At 46.4% G+C, this 23,413-nt stretch overlaps 1 protein-coding gene across 3 annotated transcripts in view; it reads left to right on the top strand.

Annotated features, from left to right (window-relative positions):
• Window positions 1-15,305: 15,305 nt before the first annotated feature.
• KCTD1 (potassium channel tetramerization domain containing 1) overlaps window positions 15,306-23,413 on the top strand; it is an 89,771-nt gene continuing 81,663 nt past the window's right edge. Inside the window, exon 1 of one of the 3 annotated variants that reach the window (XM_019930471.3) lies at window positions 15,306-15,688. Coding sequence is in view for 2 of the 3 variants with exons in the window: in XM_019930470.3 (XP_019786029.1) it covers window positions 16,037-17,845 (1,809 nt within the window). In the remaining variant the exon portion in view is untranslated. The other 2 variants (XM_019930470.3, XM_019930469.2) reach the window with 2 other exon arrangements.

Here is a 23,413-nt window from a genome sequence, read left to right as displayed (position 1 = left end):
TGCAAATTCAGACCTCCCCAGCAGATTCGTCGAGTTGGAAATCTCTACATATACCCACTGTCACCCTCTGTAGGCAGGAGCAATTTCAGAGCTGTCTTTCTCAGTGAATTGTTAACCAACTCAGAGTCCGGCAGTGCACCCGCAGTGGCAAGCTTTTGTTGGTTTGTTTTGGAACAGCCAGAAGGAGCTCGGTGGAACTGGTCTGGTGCCTCTGTAGTGCAGGTGTGGACCTGGATGGGCGGGGAGGGGATTGGAAGTGCAGCCAGGGAGAAAACTCAGATGCAGCTGTCCTAGTGGAATCTGGCTTCCTAGTTCCCTACCCAGGCCATAGATATAGCGCTGGGATCCTTGGACAGACTATGCAAGCTTGAAAATTGGAATTTCAGGAAGAAAAATAGTTTAAAATGCCAAACTTCTGAGTTGAGTTAATGGAAGAGGAAACAACATTTAATGACAGCTATTTGATCACATTTCAAAACGGCAAGTCATTCAGATTCAATTCAGTTCAACCAGTGGTTGTAGGTCCCTACTATGTGCTTGGTTTTATGTTAGGCGCTGGGTAGGAAATGAAGACACAGACTGTATCCCATAGGGTTCATACACTACTAAGATAAAAAGCTATTTTGGGTACAAAATGCAAAGAATACTTGTGAAAGAAACATATTTTTCCTAAATAGAACTTAAGATGTCAGAAATCAGGAGAGAAAATTATTCAGTAATAAAATACTCTTTAAATGGCAAATTCCCACAATAATAACAAAAACAGCAATGACATGTACACTTAGTGCAGATCTAATTTTGCCTTTCATCTAATGATTTCAAAGGGTTTAGCCACCACTGCTGAGTTAATCCTCAGTGCTAAACCTGACTCTTCCATTTTCTTTTGAAAAAAAAAAAAAAAATTGGCACTAACACTTAACATCCCACAGGGAAGAAGTTCTGGAAACAAAGAACGCTCACCCCCACAAAAGCATCAAACAGCGAATTAAAGATAGTCTAATTTATTCAAAAAAGTAAGCTGGGACTCAGAAGAATCAAACCAATGCCCACAAAATGAAAGTCACTGGAAAAAGGAGTGCAAATTGTTCTTGCAGATGGAAATGACCAACTTTAATGTACTTTTAGACATTCTTGTTGGGCTTTCTGTATTTCTCAGGGACCTAAGGTCCTGAGTATATTCTGAGAAGTCTTGCTCCATATTCAGAGAGGGAACTGCTTCCTCCTGTTTTAAAAACAGAATGGAAGATAAAGACTTCATTTCCATAACATAATATATAGAGGCAACCTGATTCAGCTGATGAACTCCAAGCGCTTTGATGGGTCCCCTTAGAACCATGTTCATATGAAGGGAAAGGTTATGAATGAAAGAGTTCAATTGTCTGCAGAAATAAAGTGAGAGTCTGCCAAAGATGGAGGTGATCTGGAACAGATCTGATGGCTAATTATATAGTAAACTGATACTTAGCACGCTCACCTGGCAGTCTTTATCTTCAAAGGATCGGACCAATATTAATGAATTCTTCACCTCCTTACCTCTTATCTACTCCCAAAATAGCTACTCTTTCAAGAAAATTGGTCTAACTTTTTTAGCAGACCTGACTCTCATTAGCATATCGTTCTAGGATACAGTTACAAGTATCTCTTTTTCCTTTTGATGTTCTGTGATGTTGCCTTTTGGCTTGTTTTGAATAGATATTATATAGTCTATGACGGTGTTCAGACTGTTCTTAAAAAGTACACACACATATGGGCACACTGGAGCCTCTCTGTGGAGATATTATTCTGACAATAAAATAATATGCAAGTATCAGCATAGAACAGAGATCAGAGATGGCTTCATAAAAGCCTCTAAGACATGAGTTGGGTCAGATAAGTACAGATCAGTGGGAACATGTCAAGTAGGAGGGAAAGGCATCCTAGGCAGCGCGGAGCTGCGCAAAGACCCAGAGCTAGGCACAATGCATGAGCTAGAGCCCAGGCTGTGGATGTGGGTAATGTTCATTGGAATGAGACTGGAAAAGTGAGTTGTTCAAGGTTACACAGCTCGGAAGTGATGCAGCCATGATTTAAAGTGGGCTGTCTAGCTCTGAGTCCACGCTCACTCTAACCTATGCCTCACCACCCCTCCTTATTCAAAGAGTAAAATGAGTGCAGGGAGCTCACAGACTAATGGGTGATGCAGCCAACTAAATTCATATTAAATTAAATTCATTATAATACATGCAACAGACACCCATTGAATATCTTCTATGTGCCATAACTATGCCAAGCAAAGTGAGTTAAAAATAAAAGAATCAAGCTCCTTTCTTTTAATGAAGGCAAGGAGTCTGATTAAGGAGAGAATAGCAATCATAGTACATGCAACTGCTAAACCACAGGTCTGTCCAAAATACCAGGAAGCGTAGGGAGTCAGAGAAGGTGCCTGGGAGGACTTGAGTTGGGACTGGAAGGCTCGCCATTCAGTAGACGGGGCCATAGGTCCTGCGCAGGGTCACCATCAACGCTCACATTTATTAAGCACTTACAGTGTACCAGCCACTGTTCTGAGCACTTTGCCCATATAAACTCATTTAAATGTCACAACAACCCTCCACTCTGCAAACAAAGACACAGGCATAGAACGGTGAAGAATTTTGCCCAAGATCCCATAACAGGTAAGCAGCAGAGCCAGAATCTGATCTGAGTCGTTTGGCACCAGAGCCCAAGCACTTCACACCCACACTACACTCTCTTGATACAGAGAAAGAAAACCCAAGCCTGCTGAGTCACGGCAGGCTTCCAAGAGGGGGCAACATGTGAAATCATTCCCAAAAGATCTCTGGGAGTTCAGCCACTGGGGGAGGGGATGAAAGACACGTGAGGCCAAGGGAGGAGGAGCTAAGGTATGCGGGAGAAGAGGCAAGCGTGTGTTCAAAAAATTACTTCCTGGGCTTCCCTGGTGGCGCAGTGGTTGAGAGTCCGCCTGCCGATGCAGGGGATGCGGGTTCGTGCCCCGGTCCGGGAAGATCCCACATGCCGCGGAGTGGCGGGGCCCGTGAGCCATGGCCGCTGAGCCTGCGCGTCCGGAGCCTGTGCTCCGCAACGGGAGAGGCCACAACAGTGAGAGGCCCGCGTACCGCAAAAAAAAAAAAAAAAAAAAAATTACTTCCTGGTAGGTGGAGGGTGGAGGCAGGTATTAGGGAATGGGGGGCCACTCACATTTCTTGGTTTTCAAGGAAGAGAAGCTTACACAAATAAGCCAAGTTAAAGGATATAAAGGTATCCCGTGGACATCTATGGACAAGGCACTAATCCCAGCCTGGACTCCAGTGGAGGCTGCTCCCTCTTCCGTGGTTGGCACTGCCTCAGTCTTGGCTTCTACTCTGTTCCCTGAATCACAGAACTGTGGAGGAGATGCCTGGATTAGGATGAAGGCATTGGAACTGCAGAGCACGGGCTGAATGAGACGGATAACACGAGGGAACAGTGATGGTGATCGCTGGGTTCCTAGCTTGGGTGCACTGCAGAGACAAGAAGTATAAGGAAGAGCAGGTTTGGAAGGTATTATGGACTGAATTGTGTGCCCCCAAAGCCATATGTTGAAGCCCTAATTCCCAGTGTGGCTGTATTTGGAGATACGGGCTTTAAGGAGGTAATTAAGTTACATGAGGTCATAAGGGTGGAGCCCTAATCCAATAGGACTGATGTCCCTATAAGAAGAGGGAGAGAGACGCCAGAGATTTCCATCTCTCTCTCTCTCCACACATGCACAGAGAAGCAGCCAGCTGAGGACGCAGCGAGAAGGCGGCAGTCTACAAGCCTGGAGGAAGAGGTCTCGCCAGAAACCAACTCTGATGGCACCTTGATCTTGGACTTCTAGCCTCCAGGACTGTGAGAAAATAAATTTCCACACTTGGTCTGTGGTATTTTGTTATGGCAGCCTGGACTGACTGATATAGAGGGAAAGACAATTAATCCACACTTGGATGAAGATGGATTTAAAGCAGATGGTGACTTAGAATTAGCAGGTCTTGGTGCTTCGCCGGAAGTGGAGAGTGAGACAGAGCACAAAGGAGGAAGAGGGGGAAGGGATGTGGTCTAGGTGGCAATCTTGGATAGAGGATGAATTGTGGTGACTTTCTGAGTCTGAGGTTTGGGAGCTGGACCTGGGCAGAGGGTGAAGGTGTAGAAAGGATTTCTTGGTTGTAAGCACGAGAAATTAAGTCAGGGGTGATGAACTGTAGGGATGTAGTGTGCTTGTAATGGAGATGGAAGTTCATTGAAACCCAAGGTCAGGATTCCAGTAGGGTCACCCTCCTGGAGTCTGGAGAAAGAGCAGCTCCAGGCTCTCAGCAGATGCTCACTCCACGAGCAGGACTGGGCTGCCTCAATGGTCTGTCTTCTCCCTGCTGGCTGACTTACTCTCATCATAATTCCTGGAGAGATAGTTTGGCTCAGGAGTTTCAATGCTGGGTTCTAGGTAGCTTAGGGATTGGTTGTATAGGGACCTATCCTTGATCCAATCTGTTAAGGCTGTTGGTCACGTGACAGAATGAATACTTGGCTTGACAAATCTGTCCCTTCATCAGTGGCTGTGAGCAAAGCAGCATCCTTTAGAAAGGTCTGGGGTATGCCAAGCAGTGTCACTGAAACATCTAGAATGGGGGGGGGGCGGTGGGTAGTAAGAAGATCATTATTTTGGTTTCAGGCTTGTTAGGTACACTCGTAAAATGTGCATATATCATTTTAGTTCAGTTTTTGCAACAAATGAACTCATACTTTACATTAATGTTCTTTACTTGTTTAAGAAAACGTCTTGGAGATCCTTCCACTCGGAACCTACAAATCTATGGAGACATAAATTTTTTTATTCACCATCCACCTCTAGAGTTAGATGGTATCTGATGAGTCTTTATCACAAACAATGCTTCAAGAACATCCTTGTACATTTCTCTTTGTGTGCAGCCTAGATTCCTAGAAATGAATTGCTAGGTTGAAAGGGATGTGCATTTTGCATGCTGATAACTACTGCCAAACTGTCCTCAAAAGACACTGTACCAGTTTATACTTCTAGCAACAGAGCATGCATGTGCTTATTTCTCCACATCCATATGAATGTTTCTTCAACTATTTTGAATCATAAACCCCTTTAGATTCTGCGGAAAGCTATGAATCCTTGTTGTAGGAAAATACACAGATGTCCCTATACAGAACATTTTGCATACAATTTCTATGAGTTCACAGACCACCTGAAGACCACCCAGGAATCCCAAGGCTTCATATTAAGGGCCTCCGAATGGACATGTATGAATGGGTCTCCCAGTCTAGGTCAGTGAGTCTCAATCTTAGCTGCACATCTGAATCACTTGGAAAGCTTTGAAAATTCCCCATGCCCAGGCCACTTCCCAGACCAAGTCAATCAGATTCTCTAGAAAAAGATCTAGGTATTAGTAAAATTTTTTGCCAGTTTTCTAGATGATTCTAACACACGCTCAGTGGCAAGAACCACCTCAGTTTAGGAGAGGCCTAAAGAAGGATGAAAAGAAGTCATTTGAAGACAGAAAACCAGAGTCTACAAGGGTCTCTAGGGACCTCAGACCTGACTGCAGGTGTTTTTATTTTCATGGGTCGGTGCGGGGGGCAGGAGGGACGAGGACATGGCATTGATGCACATGTTTTCACTGAGGAAATGTTCCACGTACACAGAAGTAGAGAACCTGAACACCCACATGACCTAAATTGAACACTTATTAGAATTTGCACATTTGCTCTGTTCTTGGGAGCGCGGCGGTGGGTGAGGGCTGACCCTTCTCCCTCAAATAATTCAGTGGTGTTGTTACTTTTTAAAAGCTGCCCCTGGTGACTCTAAGGTGTAGCCAACGTTGATAATCACTGTGCATTGGGAAGCCTCCCAAAGAGAAGAAACCCCAGGAAATGAGAGTAGAAGGAAGAAAAGCTAAATGCAACCCTGAGAACTTGCGACTCAGAGCCAACGAGCAGAGCAATACCCCCGTGGGTGGCACTGACGAAAGGGCTCAGCCAGGAGCGTCAAAAGCAGGGACAGTTGGCTTCAAGCTGCAAGGGTGAAAGAAGGCTTCATGGGGAAGGAGGATTTGGAGGTGGCGCTTAAAGAATCCAGACAAGTTAGATCAGCGGAGGGGATGAGAAGAGGAGGTTCCCAGTCGGAAAGGAAGCTGGTAATTAGGGCTGGTTCAAGCCTCCTAACTGTTTCTCCCATTATAGGCTCAATCATAGGAGTCATACGAGAGGTTCCCTCCCCCCTGATCCTGCCCAATCAGCTCAGGGATGCTCACCACGTTCCACGCCTTCAACCTCTAACCCCATCTTTCCTCCCTTCCTGCGCTGATTCTTCCCTTTAGAAATGTTGATCTACCTTCTCCTAGGACGGTGGTTCTCAAAGTGGGGTCTGGGAACCAGCGCATCTGCGCACCCGGGAGCGTGCACATTCCTGGGTCCCAGCCTTGACGTGCTCCATCAGACACATGGGAAGGATGGGGGGCGGGGTCCGACATCTATCTTGACGAGCCCTCCGGGGGATTCGGATGCACACTCAACTTCGAGGATCAATGTCTTGGGGACTCCCAGCCACATCTCCAGCACTGTTCTCTCTGGAGTCCTCCCCAACAGAGGGCTGGACTCACCGTAGGGAGATGCAAGGAAGAACATTGGGAAATTAGCCTGGGGCAAGACTATAGGGCATTTGGACTTGAAACTAACCTAAGGAAGGAGCCATGAAGACTTGACCAGGGGAGGAAAAGTACTCAGATGGTGCTGGAGACCACGCAACAGCGTTTTCAGAATGCAGGTGGCCCCCACCCTCCCGAAATGGTAGGCAGAATTCAGTGTGAATGTGCATCTTCTGAGGAAGAGGTTTCATAACTTCCATTCAATTTTCAAATGAATTATGGCCCCCAAATGATTTAGTAATCATTGCTATAGAGAGGAAATTATTTTATTGCTTGCTACATTATATTAGCTTTTGAGGCCATGTTTCTCAAAGCATGGTCAGATTAGTATTAGAATTATCTGAGCTGTGTGTTAAAAATATACCTTCTTGGGCTGTATCCTGGACCTAGTAGTAGATCAGAATCTCTGCAGTTGGCACCAAGAATCTGCATTTTAAAAAAGTTCCCTAGGTGATTCTGATGCATTCTGAGGTTCACGAACTGCTTCAGGCTTTCAATTCAAAAGCCAGATACTTCTAGGAAAGCTAAATTAATAATGAGTTTGGAAAGCATGTGAGCCATTAAAGCATGGTGCTAAGGCACAAAAAGTCTTACAATGCCCACAGTCCCACAGAACTGGGAACAGTAGCCAGAGCAAAGATTTTCCTGGGCTGTTCGGTGATCATTTAAAGCTAGGTTCTATTGGGAGTTTGGGAATGACATATACACACTACTATATTTAAAATACATAACCAACAAGGACCTACTGTATAGCAAAGGGAACTCTGCTCAATATTCTGTAATAACCTAAATGAAAAAAGAATTTGAAAAAGGATAGATACATGTATATCTATAACTGAATCACTTTGCTGTACACCTGAAACTAACACAACATGGTTAATCAACTATACCCCAATATAAAATAAAAATTTTTAAATAAATAAATTTGAAATAAAAAATACATAAAAATAAAATAAAATAAAGCTAGGCTCTATGTGTATTACTATATGGATGGCAAAAAAAGATCTGAAGCGAGAGTCTGAGTCCAACTCAACTTCCCACTGTTGGATAAAGAATAAGTTAACGTGTTTCAGGGACTTCCCTGGTGGCGCAGTGGTTAAGAATCCGCCTGCCAATGCGGGGGACAGGGGTTAGAGCCCTGGTCCGGGAAGATCCCACATGCCGCAGAGCAACTAAGCCCATGCTCCACAGCTACTGAGCCTGCGCTCTAGAACTCGCGAGCCACAACTACTGAAGCCCGCGTGCCTAGAGCCTAGAGCCTGTGCTCCGCCACAAGAGAAGCCACCACAATGAGAAGCCCACGCACCGCAATGAAGAGCAGCCCCCGCTCGCTGCAACTAGAGAAAGTCCACACGCAGCAACGAAGGCCCAACACAGCCAAAAATGAAAGGGAAGAAAGAAAGAAGTGTTTTTTCTGTGGCAGATAGAAATAAGGCAGAAGGAAAACTCTCGACCACCGGGACCTACTGAAGGTTCACCCCTCCCTGCAGTCAGGCCAGTCATGTTCCTGGAGAGAATCTTCTGCTTATCCTGCCTCGTAGCATGTACTTGGCAGTTTGCCAAAAATCCACTGATTACATATTTTGAATTATAGATTTTGAAATATGTAGTACTTAAACAGAAAACCACATAAGATCAAGTTCATGGAAATATACTCGAGTAAAAAGAGTGTTTTTTTCTGGGCAATGGAAAACAGAACTGAAGGATCTGTTCTGGTGGATTAAGAAAGTGTGTGTGCTCAAGTCTGACCCCCATTAGCTGTGTGATGTTGGGCAAGTTATTGAAACTCTCTGGGTTTCTACTCATCTGGAAATTGGGAACAATGCTCACACATATTCATGAGAATGACTTGACAGTGTTAATATAAAAAACCAGACCTGCAGCGAGCACTCTCTAAACCTCAACGGGAACGAAATAGGGTGCATATACATTTTTCCAGATTTCTAGACTTTCTGAACCTGAAGACCCACTGCTTTTACGATCAGGAAAGACTGATAAACCACAGTTTTGCCGTGTTGTTGTTGTTGTTTACTTGAAAGTAACAATGAGCCGTAAAGAGAGAAAGGATAGTGAAACAAACAGATGCTATCACAGTCAGAGGAGTCTGTTTTTATTTGGAGTAGTGACAACATGTAACCCCCGGGGTATCCTAATCTAAGCACAGATTGTAGGAAGAGTAAACACCAAGAATGATGAGTTCTGTACTGGTATCTCCCATGCCCTGGCTCTACAAATTTAGATCCCAAAATAGAGGGGTAAAGTCACAATGTTTCCTGTTTCCCCACCCCTCTCCAAGGCAGTCTTCTAACATCAGGTTCAAAGCCTGGATTTCCAGCATCAAATTAAAGAACTAGAACAAACCCATCCCAGGGCTTCTTTAAATATTCAGATAAACCCATGTGCCCCTATCGGTTAAATTAAGCTTTCCTAAGAAAAAGTAAGTCAATTAGTTCAAAATGTGGGTTAGTGCTTCTGGGTATTTAAAAGGGGATTTTTTTTTTTTTTCCTTTTTAGTTCATTTAGAAACAGCCACGGGGCAGGTACATACCTACTCCTCAGCACGTCCTGTGAATTGCCATGACATACCTAGATACTAATTTCTGATATCTAGAGCTTTAAAAATCTGGTCCTTAAACTTTCTCCAAGTCATGAAGATATTGAAATATGAGCTTTAAAAATGTATCTTGCTTTGCCCTTTTAGTTCATATGCTTTATCTTCACCTTCATTACTGTTATTTGTCAAAGGGTGCTTGGCATTGCTATAGAACATGAGAAGACAAGATTCTACCCTTATTGAACTTCTTCCTTCCTTCATTCAACAAATATTCTGTTGAATATTTGTTGTTCATTCAACAAATATTCTAAATGTCTATAAACAAAGGTCAGTGCCCAAGACACAATGAAATGTAGCTCTAGAGCACACTTTATGACGTATACTGCAAAACTCATTTGTCCGAGTGGTCCAGATGCAATAAACCAAACTTTACCAAAACACAATTACATATTTCTTAAGATGAATTTCCAGAAGCAATTTCTGGGTCATAGAATATGAACGTTTTTGTGGCTTTTGAGAGGTTGCCTACTTGCTTTCTTAAAAGGCTATCTTAACTGATATTGACAATAAAAATATATAAGAATAACATTTTCATATCAACATTTGGGGGTAGAGCGATGTTAGACATTTTTGTTGTTTGTTTTGTTTTGCTTCTACTAATTTAATAGGTTACTCTTTTGACATGTAGCTAATAGTTTCAGGAATATTTTATCTTCTGAGACAACTGTAAATAGCTGTTCCGTTATGTAAAATACATGTATTAGTTACATGACATTAACACATATCTTTATCTCCTTTTCCACCTTAATTAGTATTGTAATGGCATTGAAATAAATGTTATTTAATACTAGGACTAACATCCACTTCAGTCCTACATGCTCTTTAAATATATATGACTAGAAGATAAAGAAAGAAATGACTATCATTATTAATTTTATGTTTGACTTAACTTTGACAGCCTTTAGGTTTGACTTCTTTATTAGCCAAGAGGAGTTTCATTGTCAGAATATTATAACAAAGAGAAATAACAACACACTTTTAAGCTCTACAAAAACACGATTCTCTTATGCAAAACTGCATTCTTCTCATACATTATTCGTTTTACAAACAGCGTAGGAGACTGGTAGGTGATTATTAGGTGGAAAGATCAAGAATTATAGTTACCAGGTGGCAATTAGAAACTAAAAATTCTACTCCTGCCAATCTGTGTGGTAAGTTCACTCTGACCTGTTTTCTGACAAAACATCAAAGATAAAAATAGGTAAAGCCCTCCTTACCCCCAGGAGATTTATGCAGGACAGCCCAGGGTGTTTCAACAGAAAACACCTAATTCTAGTCTGATTGAGTTTGTGGGCGTTCCTTTTGCCTCTAAAATCTTCACCATCATTTCTTCTAAGACACAAATGGGTCTCTACCTCCAATAGCCCAGAAAAATAATCCCAGTTTTTTTGTTGCCAAGTGACAAAGGTGACAGCGTCTTAGGCTGTACTCACAGTCCAAGGACGTGGCTTGGTACTGTTCTAGCTTTCCAAGATTCCCAAATCAAATGACACACAGAAGTATTTTAATGGTAGGAAACTGTTCCCTTGAAGATTTTTATTTTTTGCATCCTTTGTTTCCTAGAAACTGAATGTGGTCCGCTAAGCTTGGGCTACAGAGCCAAACTTCCCTGCCCTAAGGAGGCCTGGGAGACCTTGGGGAAGTGGCTTAACTTTTGTGAGCCTTTCTGGCCTTGGTTTTCTTGTTTATAATCAAGCCTGGAAAATACTAGAGTCTTAATAACTAAGAGCTAACGATATTGAATATTTACGATGTTCCAGACACTGTATTACGTTTATTCATATTAACCCATTGAATTCTCACAACAACCCTGTGAGTTAGGGGTCATTATTATTATAATCCAAGATAATAAAATAATGAGGGCAGCTGGTAAGGCCAAATTAGGATTCAAACTCAAAGATGCAATTTTTAAGCACTCTGCTCCGTGACCTTTTGTGGTGGTTAGCTCTCTCCCCACACATAAATATTTGTATGTTTATTGAGTGTCTACTATGTACCTGCCACTCTGCTAAAATATGTGAAGGAACTGTACTGGAAATGAACCGGAGTTGAAGTGATAAATAAGACACAGTTTCTGCTCTTATTGAGTTTTCTTCCACCTCGTGGAGTTAGATTACATGGGTTCTATTTTCATCTGAGTTCAAAAAAAAACATTACTCAAGACGATCTTCGATTAAATTCAACAGAATTTAGTAGTAATACTCTGAAACAGACATGTCAAAACAGCCTCAATTTGAATTCATATTTAACCTCCAAAGTTCTTTATGAATCTTTTAGTAATCAAATCAAGAAAGCATGACTTAAAAGTGACAACTAAAAACAGTGATGAACTAAAACGTGACTTAGACGAGGAACTAAATGCTTTTTCTGGCCTCTGCCCTCAAGAGCCCACAAAATTTCTTGAATTTATCCATCTAAATCCTCCCCAACTCTCATCTCTTGATACATAGCTACCTCCCTTCCCTGGTCCCTTGCTCCTCCAATAACTGCCTATAATGTGGTCCTCTAGAGAGGGAACTAATGGCAGGAAAATATTAAACCAAAGCAGGCATTACATTCATTTTAACTTGTAAACATTATTGCAAACAGTAATGTTGCCTTATAGTTACTTTTCATCCTACGAAATTTTTTTGATATAGAAGTTCAGATGCTTGATATTTCTGATTTTTCCCCTACATGTTCCTTCCTTAAGATAGGGGTTAACTAAACACAGATCCTGTTCACGCATTCATTCATGAAAAACAACTGGAGTGTTCACCACGTCCCCGGCACCAGCCTAAACTACACAGGTATATCGGTTTAGGAGAGGAAACATCAAAAGCAACTACATCAATTATGTAACAGATGAGGTCAGAAGGCTGCAATCAAAGAGGAGGAAGAGCTGAATCTTCTTCTTTATGGCGTAACTTTTCATAAAGTGTGAACTGAATGGGAGTAAGTAGGGGGGGTTATAAAATGAGGAAAAAACATTTGGAGTTTTTCCTTCCAGAATAACCATGTCACTACTTTCAAGTAATCTTAGAAATGGAGAAGCACGGATGGTACTTTATAATGATAATGAAAGAGACAAAAAATGTGGAGCATATTGTTGAAGTTGTAAACCTCTTAGGGTCGCTTACAGTAAAGAGTTCTGACAGTTACATCATTGCAATCAGTGTGCCATACAGTACTGGGATCATTTTTATATAAAGAAGATACGTGTTTTATATGTGCAGAAGCTATGCTACACAACAAATAACTGTCCTTGCAAAGGAGTGAGGGACAGCTGTCAGTTTCAAGTGGTGAGCTAAAGGGACTTCATGATAGGCAAAATCAAAGTGGAGGAATCAGGCTGGGCTGATAGGCAGAAGATAACCAATATTCCCTGTCTACCACAATAATTAGAAGAAAGCTCTTTTGATTCTGTCAGTTTGGAATTGAGTGTGTGGAACGACAGGATGTTTTTAAGGAACCATTTATTAAAGCTGGAATTGAACTCCTGTATGAACTCAACTGTAATTCTGTGTTATTGGGTTTTAAAAATTAAGCAACATTTGGGTGGGGAGCGTTGGTGTGTGTGTGTGTGTTTGGGGGGGAGGTGAACAGATTTATAATTTCTTGGTTTCCCTGGGTGCTCTTCCTGGTAAATATTGTAGGTACTAACTTGAAGAGGCCTTTTCCAATATTTGATGAAGTATCATTACGGGGAAAGAATTCTGGTAGCGTTTCAGGAGCTGGTGCCACGAAGCAGATTCACAGTCGCCCGATAATCAGTCAGGGCGTACTTCCCAAGGTGCGTTTTTTCGTCTCTAACATTAGCGGGGGTCCTGCCCGTTGTTTGCAAAATATCCAGGCAGCATCTGAAGCTGCTGTTTTTCCAACTCCGTTAAAAAGTTATTTGTGCTTGGGGTTTTTTGGTTCTGCTTTTCCCCAACCCCGCCCCCTGGCTTTTGCCAGTAGAGACCTGCCCTGAGGGGGAAGGGGGGGAGGTTTGTCCTGGGAGCACAAAACCATTTTCTTTCCTGGAAATAAGTTGACGTCAACTGGGAGCTGTTTTTGGTTGCTTTGTTTCCCGGAGCGTCCAACCCAACACACTGCCTTCGGCAAATTGCAAGCAATTCAAAGCAGCTCGCCCAGCAGGGAGGGGAATCGGGGAGGAGGGAGCGGGGGACCCCCGCCGCCTGCAGAAGTGGGGAGACCTGGGAAGCGGCTTCGCTCCTGGACTGGAATGTGGGTCCGAGTCCCCAGGCCGAGCCGGGAGCGCAGCCCCGAGCCAACGAGGCCCCTAGGTTCACTGCGTCGGCGGTGAGGGCCGCCGGGGAGCAGCCCCTGGTAGGTAACTTGCTGGGCGCCCACCTGAATTCTCAGAACCGCTGAAATGCCCCGCCGGAGAGTTCCGGCGGCCCAAAAACCTGGGAACATCCCGGGACAAAGAGGCTTCCGGAAGTAGCCGGTGCTACTGGTGTGTGCCAACTCGTGTGCGCGGGCCCGCGTATGCGACTAACTTAGCTGCCTACTGCCTTGGGCTCCTTTCTACACATTTCCGGGGGACAATGTATTTTGAACAAAGCGGGCCGCACCTCAGGGACGATTCCCGAGGAATGCCACCTCCGGATTCCTCGCGTCCCGAGACTGTTCTCTGCGGAGAGGAGGACGGATGAGGGAGGGAGAGAGAGAGAGAGAGAGAGAGAGAGAGAGAGAGAGAGAGAGAGAGAGAGTGTGTGTGTGTCTTTCCCCGAAGAGCGGGAGAGGGCCCGCGAGGCAGGGACTTGCTCTAACTTGTTCACACCTGGCACGGTTTCCCCAAAGCTCGGCAACGTCCAGGGCCGAGGAGGAACACGGAGAGCGAGGACTCATCGCTGTGGAGACAGTCAACTCCCACTTAGACGCCCATGCGGCCCAGAGACCTAGTCTTCCTCCCTTCCATCCTCCCTTCCTTCCTCCCTTCCTTCCTTCCTTCTTACAAATGGACAGATGTGTTACTTTTTATGCGCAAAATTATAAACTGCCCTGAAAGCAAGACAGAGGGCCCCGGGGAGAGGGGGTCCTCGGGGGACCGGCAATTGACAAGACTCTCACAGCGGAACTGCTGAGAACTCAGACTCGGAAGGAAATCCGAGGACGCCCTCGAGGAGCTGGCGAGCAGCCGCACAGGCTGGCCGGCTTGGGCCGCGCGCTGCTGGTACCTGACTCCGTAGGTTCCCCTAGCCCCTGGCACTCGGAGTTGACTAGCGCGCCGGGGGGACACTCAGACTGCCCGAGGAGGAGAAAGTTAGAATACAGGGCGAAATCCGTAGGTGGCCGTGGCTGTACGTCCAAAGAAATCAGTCGAGGCCTCCGGAGGCTCTGGGGGCGCTGCCCCTGGGAGACCTGGAGGCGGTGACGAGGACGTGCCCGGAGCCTGGGCGCGCCGGGGGCGGGCCTTTGGCTGGAAGTGGGACAGTGTCTCCGATGGGAAAGCGGGACCCGGGCGAGCTCTTTGGCCGCCTTTCCAGTTTCGGAGGTGCCCGCCCCCGCGCGCCGAAGGCAGCGCAGCCCTGAGGGCAAACGAACGGCAGCTGGCAAACTTGGAACTAGAGCACGCTCGGGATCCCAATTGCCGGAATTGTGGCGGCGGCGGGGGCGGCCGAGACCCAAGTTCACTTTTTCCGCCCTCCTGCCCGACGGATCTTAGGGACCGGCATTGCTCGCTCCAACTAGGTGGAGCGCCTCGCCGGAGGGAGTTGTGTCAGTTTGCTCCGAGGCAGGAGGGCGGTGGCCTGGGCGAGTGGGGAGGGGTCCCTGGGGTCCCCAGCGCCTCTTCCCGCGTCTCCCCTCCCACCCGCCCCTCCCAGTCTTTCTTCCTCGCTCCTTCCCCAGGCTGACTGGACCGGCGCGGACTTGCCCCAGACCTACGGGGAGCGCCCCCGGTCTTTAATGACAGCTTAAAAGTGGCTGTTGGAAAAGTCGAAAGGGATGAGGCTGACGTGGGGCGTGTTTCGCTCCTTTGCAAGAGTCAGAAAGGGAGCTGGGAGCCTTGCGGCTGGCCGCAGGCCCCCGCGCCTCGCCCGCAGCAAGTAGGTGGGGGAGTCGCCGCTGCCGGCAGCCCCATCCCGCTCCCAAGCCTCGCCCGCTGCGCCCTGGCCGCGGGCGCAGAGAGGGTGCGGGGCCCCGCCGTGCCTCCTCCACCCTACTCATTAACCTGCCTGCTCCGCTCCGCTCCGGGCGGCCCCAGACACAGGCTTCTCGAAGTAGCATCCGCGGCCCACCGGGTGCTGCCGCCTCCCGGAACCCCCGGCTCCGGGGGGCAATGAGGGGGCGGTGGAAGGGGCACTGCTCCTCGGGCATTACTTAGAGAAGCGGCCGCCCCTCCCTCCCGCCGGCCCTCCCTCTCTCTCTCGCCCGGGCCCGCGCGCCACTCAGCCAGAGGGTAAGTTGGGAGTGTTTCACCCCCACCGACAGCTCTCCCTCCCCTTCCTTTTTTTCCCTTCAAAGTTTTCTTCGGAGTGGGGAGAGAGGTGGGGGAGGAAGAGGGTCCAGCCAGCCTCGGTCCTTACGCTCTCCCTGTCTAATTTACCCCCCGCCTCCCTACCCCTCCATCCCCTGCGCGCCGCTGCCCCTCCGGAGCAGCGCTCCGAACTGACAATTGGAGCGCGGCTCCTTTAAGAGCCCGGCTTTGCCTCCCGGTAGCTGAAGGTCATTAAACACAAAAGCTCTCAGCGCTGCGGTCCAATATAGCGCATGCGCCCTGCCCGAGGACTGGCAGAGAGACGGCAATATGGCGAGAATGCCTGGCAGCGGGGACTGTAACACCAGCGCGGGCGGCAGCGCCAGCGCCGCCGCCGCCGCCGCCGAGAACAATGGGGAGCGGGGCGAGGGCGAGCGCGGTGCGGGGGGCCGAGGCCGCCGCCACGGCCGCCCGCACTACTGCAGCGCGGGCGAGGAGGAGGAGGAAGAGGAGGAGGAGGACGAGATCCAGGAGGTGCAGATAACGGGGGACGAGGAGGAGGACGGAGGTGGGGGGCTGGAGGAGGAGGAGGAGGAGGAAGAGGAGGAGGAAGAGATGGGTCTGGACTGGGACGAGCCCCTGGAGCCCGAGGACTCGGCCGGGGAGGAGCTGGAGCCGGAGCCGGTCCATATGATCAATATGGACCAGAGCGCCGCGCTGGAGCCCGAGGCGCCGCCGCGGCTGCTGGCGCCCCGGGCCCGCGGCGGGCCGCCTGGGGACGGCGCCGAGCTGGACCCCGACGTGCTGCAGCGCCCCGAGCGGGCCCGGCTGAGCGAGAACACCCGGCTGGCCACCCGCTACGCCGTGCGCATCTTCCGGGAGTACCTGAGCGAGAAGGCGCAGAGCCCGGACTTCGAGACCATGGACAAGGGGGCGCTGTGCCGCGTGCTGCGCTCCTTCTACGCCGAGGCCCGCTCCAAGAGCGGCCAGCTCTACAGCAAGTCGTCGCTCATAAGCATCCGCAGCTCCCTCAACCGCTACCTCAACGAGCCCCCGTACTGCCGCACGCTCGACCTCACCAAGGACCCGGAGCTGCGCAGCGCTAACCTGACGCTGGCCGCGGTCATCCGCAAGCTTGAGGAGCAGGGCGCCGGGCCGGTGGTGCAGAAGCAAGCCATCACGCGCGCCGACCTGCGCAAGCTCTACACCTCCAGCGTCTTCAGCACCAACACGCCCTTCGGGCTGCTCAACAAGGTCTGGTTCGAGACGTGCATGTACTTCTGCACGCGCGGCCGCGAGAACCAGCGCGAGCTGGAGGAGGACTCCTTCGGGCTGGCCATGGACGAGGACGGCCGCAAGTTCGTCTACTTCAAGTCCCTCGGGCCCTACCACAAGTCGCGCTCGTCGTCGTGGAGCAAGAAGCGCGCCGAGAGCAGCGACGAGGAGAACTTGCCGCGCATGTACGAGACGGGCACCGAGTTCTGCCCCTACGCCAGCTTCGTCAAGTACCTGTCGAAGCGCAACCCCCTCTGCAAGGCGTTCTTCCAGCGGCCCCGGGACCACTGCAGCGAGGGCGATGTGACCTGGTACGAGAACAAAGCCATCGGCAAGAACTTGCTGGGCACCAGGATGCAGATGCTGTCCAAGGCGGCCAAGCTCTCCAAGACCTACACCAACCACTGCATCGGCGCCGTCTCCATCGCCACGCTCAACAGCATCGCGGGCATCGGCACCAAACTGGGCTCGCCCGCCCCGCAGGGCTGCTACGCCGAGGCTCTGAACGGGGCGGCTCGCCACCACTCCCCCCATCCCCCCACCCATCCCTCTCACCACCACCGCCCCCAGCCGCCCTCGCTGGGGAACACCTTTATCCTCCCCAGAGACAGCCAGGTCGGGCCCGACGTGAAATCGGAGGCTGCGCCCAAGCGCGCCCTGTACGAGTCCGTGTTCGGGTCGGGGGAAATCTGCGGCCCCTCTTCCCCTAAAAGACTTTGTATCCGCCCCTCCTCGGAGCCTGTGGATGCGGTGGTGGTGGTTTCCGTGAAACACGACCCCCTGCCTCTTCTTCCAGAAGCCAATGGGCACAGAAGCACCAATTCTCCCACAGTAGTTTCACCTGCTATTGTTTCCCCCACCCAGGTAACCAAACCAAACTCTATGCATGAAATGTTTCTCTGGTACCACTTCGAGACTAACTTGTGCTAACTCAGGTCTGGGTTGGGGGGAAGTTTTTCAAAGTAGCAAATATGCTGAGTCGGATTTGATTTCACCCTTAGAAGCTTAACTCTCTTGATGCTTTTCAGGACAGTTTACACCTAACCTTAAAGGCTGTGAGAGGGCAAGCTACCTAACAATCCCTGCTGCGCAGTAACGCTGAAAACGTCAAAGTTCTCAGAACAAAAGGGTCAGCTCAACCCTCGCAGCCTCTCTCCAATGAATGCCTGAGTTTATAAGGCAAAGAGTGCAGGAATACTGTGCATATAAATGGAGCAGTTACTTAAAATATCTTTGAATAAAGTAACCATTAAAATACGGTATTACATATTCGCCCTAACTTATGAAGGTAGAAAAAGTTACAAATTATTTAAAAAGAAAACATGCCAATCCTACTTACTGTAAAGGGGCGGGTTTTGGAGAGACTGGCGGTTGAGTGCCAGTTTATACCATAAGGTATAGTTGAATGTAAAGCAACATTTGGGATGTAGTTTTCATAAACGAAAGTCACTTGTTAAAGCTATGGAAAGGTAGTATGTCCACTGCCAGCCAGGCTCCCAACTGGAGTGTGCCCCATGGTGCCCAGCAGAGTGGGCACTGAAACATTGCTGTCTTTCCTAGCACCATGGAGCTCTCTGTCTAGGGGGCAGATAAGTGGTGGGAAGATAGACTACTGAGATAACAACACAGTAGAGTGGAAAGAACACCAAAGTAGGAGTGCTAGCCCAGAAGCTGAGCCACCTTGGGCAAGTCAGGTCACCTCTCTGGACTTCAGTATCCTCAACAAAGATAAGGAAACTGTTTTCACACAAAAATTATTTATTTCTAAGCACTTAGAAATCTGGGTGGAGATTGGGGATTCGATTGGATGCCTGTCTTATTATTTTTCCTGGAGGAATATATTCATATTATTAAAACTGTATTCATCTTTTGGGTACTGTGCTGTAGGAGCCAGAAAGCAGAGTCCTTGGGGACTCTGCTCTATCTTCCAGGCAGGAGTAGCCACGGGGGGTTTTACCGCTTTGCCCTCCCTGCCATCAAGCAGAAGTAGGAATTTCAGCTCTAAGTTTGGAGGTGTAGTGCAGGTCTTTCAAGGAACAGATGTCAGGTACCTCTGTGCTTTTTCCAAAGTGGAAATTCCAGTTCTGGACACACTGACCCTTTCAAACGTTTACTTGCTAATCAGCAAGCCTCAAGGCCAACCGAGAAAGGGGCTGTGAAAGGTACTATAAACACCAAAGTTCTCTAAAATACACGAGACCAGAGGCTTACGTGGCTTTCTGCACTTGTAGTGTGCACGGTAGTGCACAGACCAGGAGGTGGTTGTAGGGCGTTGTAAGGATGGACAGGAGAGTTCTTTCTCCTCTTTGGAGAATTTGGGTTTGCTTTTTCTTTGAAAGCAGAAATAAACGATCACATTCTTCTGATAAAGTAAAAACCCTTAAAATGCCCTGGTTTCAAGTAGCACCTGATTAATTAAGAGTTAAAAGCCTAAGAGAGTTTATTAAAGTATCTATCTGCTTGAATTTAACAATGAAGCAGTTTGTCCCCTGGCATTTGTCTACTGGTTTCTTGACACCAGTGTCACATAGAATAATGACATGAGATCCATGAAAGATTAGGGGGGTTTGTTTAGTTGGTTTGGTTTTGTTCTAAGAATTGCAGTCACTCTGTCACAGTCTTTCATTTTAACTGAGTGAGATCAATCATTTCTGTAAACCTGAACACTGATTCTTTTATTCTTGAGTGATTGTCAGGTAACTCCCAGGTTAAATGTAGATTTGAGGGTCCATATATTGGTTATGTTATCATTATGCCTCTCAAACAGTATCTTAGCTAAGTCTCTTGCAGTTAAAACACTACAAAAAGTTGCCCTCTTTGCTTTCACTAATGTTAGAGTGAACATTTTTTTTTATCAGCCTTAAGAAGTTTAAGGGAACTCTTTAGTAACTCCTGTAGAACTCACTTTATGAAGTCTGAGCATTCTAAGTATGAAACAGGTGTTTAATTTAAGTACAAAGCTGATATTAAACTTTTTCCTCCTGTATTTACTAAAATCACTGTTGAGGTTCAGGGCATTTCCTGGGGATTAAGGACTGGCTGGGGTTACTGGCCGGAGGCTTTGCTTTAGGTCGGCAACTCCTTTGGCTGGTCATTAATCCCCAGGAAATGCCCTGTGTACCTCGAACTTCGGTCATTATCACTTAATTATAAACATAGGCTGTCTAACTTTAATACAGGCTAGACCCTCATCAAGTGGAGTGGCGCTGAATTCCACTAAGGACCACTTGAGGCCACAGTCCCCCCCCCACCCCCGATGTTTGATTCTTTTGTAACATTGCAAGTTTCTCAAAAAAATGAAGAGCCTGTTACTATCGATGCATTTACTGTTTTTACTTCTTGAGGGTGTTCGTAAGTGTATCACTTATGGGACTGGTTGAAAAATGAATGCACTCAAGGATTAATGAAGATTATGGAATTGGTGATGTTTTCACTCATGTGGAGTGCCTGGTTTTAGTTGGTTTTGGAGTGGGTGGAGGGCTTGGTGGTTGTGTTGGTTACCTTAACTGGTTCATTCATGAATTCTCTTGAAGGTCTGTATTCAAAGTAAGGGATGGTTTTAGTTCCCGCCCCTCCCCACCCAAGGCTGTTGTGATTTAAGTGATCCAGTTGCTAGTACAACATCTAGCTCCCAGGTGGAGATAACGTGGTATTTAAAGGCTTATTAGCACGTCCCATATCCTACCTCTTCATAGCTGTTCTCTTTGCATGAAAATGCAGCATTTTTCCTGCCTCAGTCAACGGTACTTCAGCCTAGGTGGGATGATAGAGATCTGTAATTTTAGTCTTTATCATTTACAGAAAAAAGAATACTAGTAGGAGTTTAGATTCTAAATATCATAGTTTTGTTGCTAAAGCTTTTATGGACTGTACCTGTCTTGGTACCAAACGAAAATGTGAAAATTAGCTCCCTAACGTATACCTAAAGTATACTTGGCAGCGTTTGTAAGCTTGTGACAAAGGTGCCTTCAGTTGGAGCTACTCGACCCTAACCCAGATTACTTCCAGAAATACTTTTAAGGAATCCTGTAAGTAGGAAATCTATTAGTGGAGAGATTCTGGGGTTGGTGGTGCACGTCCAGTGTTTCTGTTTCATCGACTTCACTAGGGGCCAGAGTCTGTCCTTAGAGTCTCCAAGATGAAAATTAGAGCAGCTTCCCTGTGAGGCACGCCCAGTGGTTCATGACCTTGCCTTTGAGGAAGCCGGATACTAATAGCACTTGGGAAACCACTCTTCATTCAGGTGCTGTCATGTGGGAAGGGAGAAGGAATACTCATTCTATCTCCTTACCAGAAAAAACATGCATTTTCTGTATTATTGAAATTATCACCAAAATCTTATTTTGAATTTGGAGACTAGGCAGGAGGGATACACTTTTTTTTTTTCTTAAAGATGGAATCAAACTTCTGTAAACGTGACAGAAGACTGTGTTTAACAGCTATGGCAATTACAGGTTATCTGGAGCAATTAGGATTAACCACCTTGTTTAAAATGGGTATTTTCCTGATTTTTAATAATATTTTGTGGCTGTATTATTTTTTCTGATGCAGGAATGTTTGCTCTCCTTTACAGAAAGTTCAAATTGGTGAAGAAACTAAATGGCATTAACATAAGTGTGGAACTTTCTTCATTCACTCAGGAAACAATTACTGAGCACCTACTATTTTGGCTTGGGTACCAGGAATCTTTATAAACTAATCATTTTCCACTTGGCAAGTAGTCTCATTGGCAAGATTTTGGCCTCATTAAATATTAAAACGAGATTAAAATAAAGAAGGTTAAAAGGTGACGAAAGAAATCTGTAGTTTTACTCTTGCATATTCATATTGCAGTGAGTACTCAGGTGTATTATTTTAAATTGATATGAACCTACATATATGTCAGCTCACTATCTATCATATCTGATCCAGGAAATAGAAAACGAAGTGTTTGCCACCAAAGGAGAAAGTGGATGCCATTCATCTCGAACGTAAACTCTGACTTAAAATCTGGTTCCCCTAACAAATGTCACCTCTAAGGCCATCCTCTCGTCATTGTAGATGGATTTCAAGCAAGAAGAGCCCCTTCTTCAAATAGGACTGTGAGTTGTGCATGAGACCTCTTAGGTTTTCACCTTGATTTAGGCCAAAGCTCCACTTCAGTGATTTAATAAGTTGACTTTCAAGTTATCTTTTGGCATCTCCACTGCCACTTCAAAAGCAGAATCGATATAGGAGTTGCTTTGTGGTTACGTATGTTGAAAATCTTAGGACCAGACGTAAACTAGTATTCTAGAACTTTTATTTCTAGAACCTTTTTTACTTCTCTTGATTGATCATTCACTGCATTGTACCAATTAGTCAGGATGCTATTTGAAAGACTTCTTTGGAGAATTTAGATAGGGGATAGGTAGTGGGAATTAATTGGTCCAAAAAGGGAGATTGATTGACTTTGATAAATGAAAATGAAAGAAAATGGAGCTTTAGAATTTGAAACCTTGTGCTGATAAACATTTTTATTTAACACTAGTAATATTCTAAAGAAGCTGAATTCAGCTCAACCATTGTTTTTTGTTGTTGTTTTTCTTGGCCCCACTGCAGGGCATGCAGGATCTTAGTTCCCCGACCAGGGATCGAACCGTGCCCCCTGCAGTGGGAGCAAGGAGTCTTAACCACTGGACTGCCAGGGAAGTCCCTCAGCTCAACCATTGTTACCTGAACCTCTTGCTACCTGCTAAGTAGTGGCAAGAGGAACAGGATTCAGTTTTTGCCCTCGGTCAGGGTTTGCAGAGGACGGGCTTCCAAGCTGAAGTGATTCTCTGTTTGATGCCTGAACATCACAAGGGAAACAGATGAACTTGTCAAGTTTTAGGCCCTTTGGGTTTCCAGATCTGTGAAAGTTTCTCTTTGCCTTCTCTTTCAAGAGGGATGGTCTCTGAATGGTGTCGAGTCTTTATAACAGAGATTGAGCTTCTATATGGTCTAGAAATAAATGGGCATTTAAGCCATTCAGGATATCTCGCTAATATCCCCTACGGGCTGGGATTGAACCTGCATGTGAGGGGATATTACCTAGCGCCCATGGCTGTGAACTAGACACTGGACCCCAGCGCGTCCTGTCAGACTACAGGAGGCCCAACCTAATTAGACGTGTTTTAGGTTTTCAGTAATTCTGTTCAACAGTTTTTTTTTTTTTTTACCGTCAGACTTTCTTCCTTTCAGCTTTTGCTATAACAATCTGATGGAGTCTTTTTTTCCTTAAAAAAAAAAAGATCCATTTATATCTGACAGCAAACTTTCCTTTATGACTGAATTTTTTTTTTTTATTCATATCCTATCCTAAATTTTTCGCATCTTGGGTCACAGAATTTTCAAAACAAATGGAAGTGGGAACAAATGGAAGTTTGTTTTCAAACAAATTTTCAAAACAAATGGAAGTGGTCTTCCAGTATT

This window comes from Tursiops truncatus, chromosome 13, assembly GCF_011762595.2.
Source record: "Tursiops truncatus isolate mTurTru1 chromosome 13, mTurTru1.mat.Y, whole genome shotgun sequence".
In the NCBI taxonomy this organism is placed as follows: domain Eukaryota; kingdom Metazoa; phylum Chordata; class Mammalia; order Artiodactyla; family Delphinidae; genus Tursiops; species Tursiops truncatus.
Note: the sequence above shows the minus strand (reverse complement) of the source record. Positions and strands in the feature narration are given on the sequence as shown.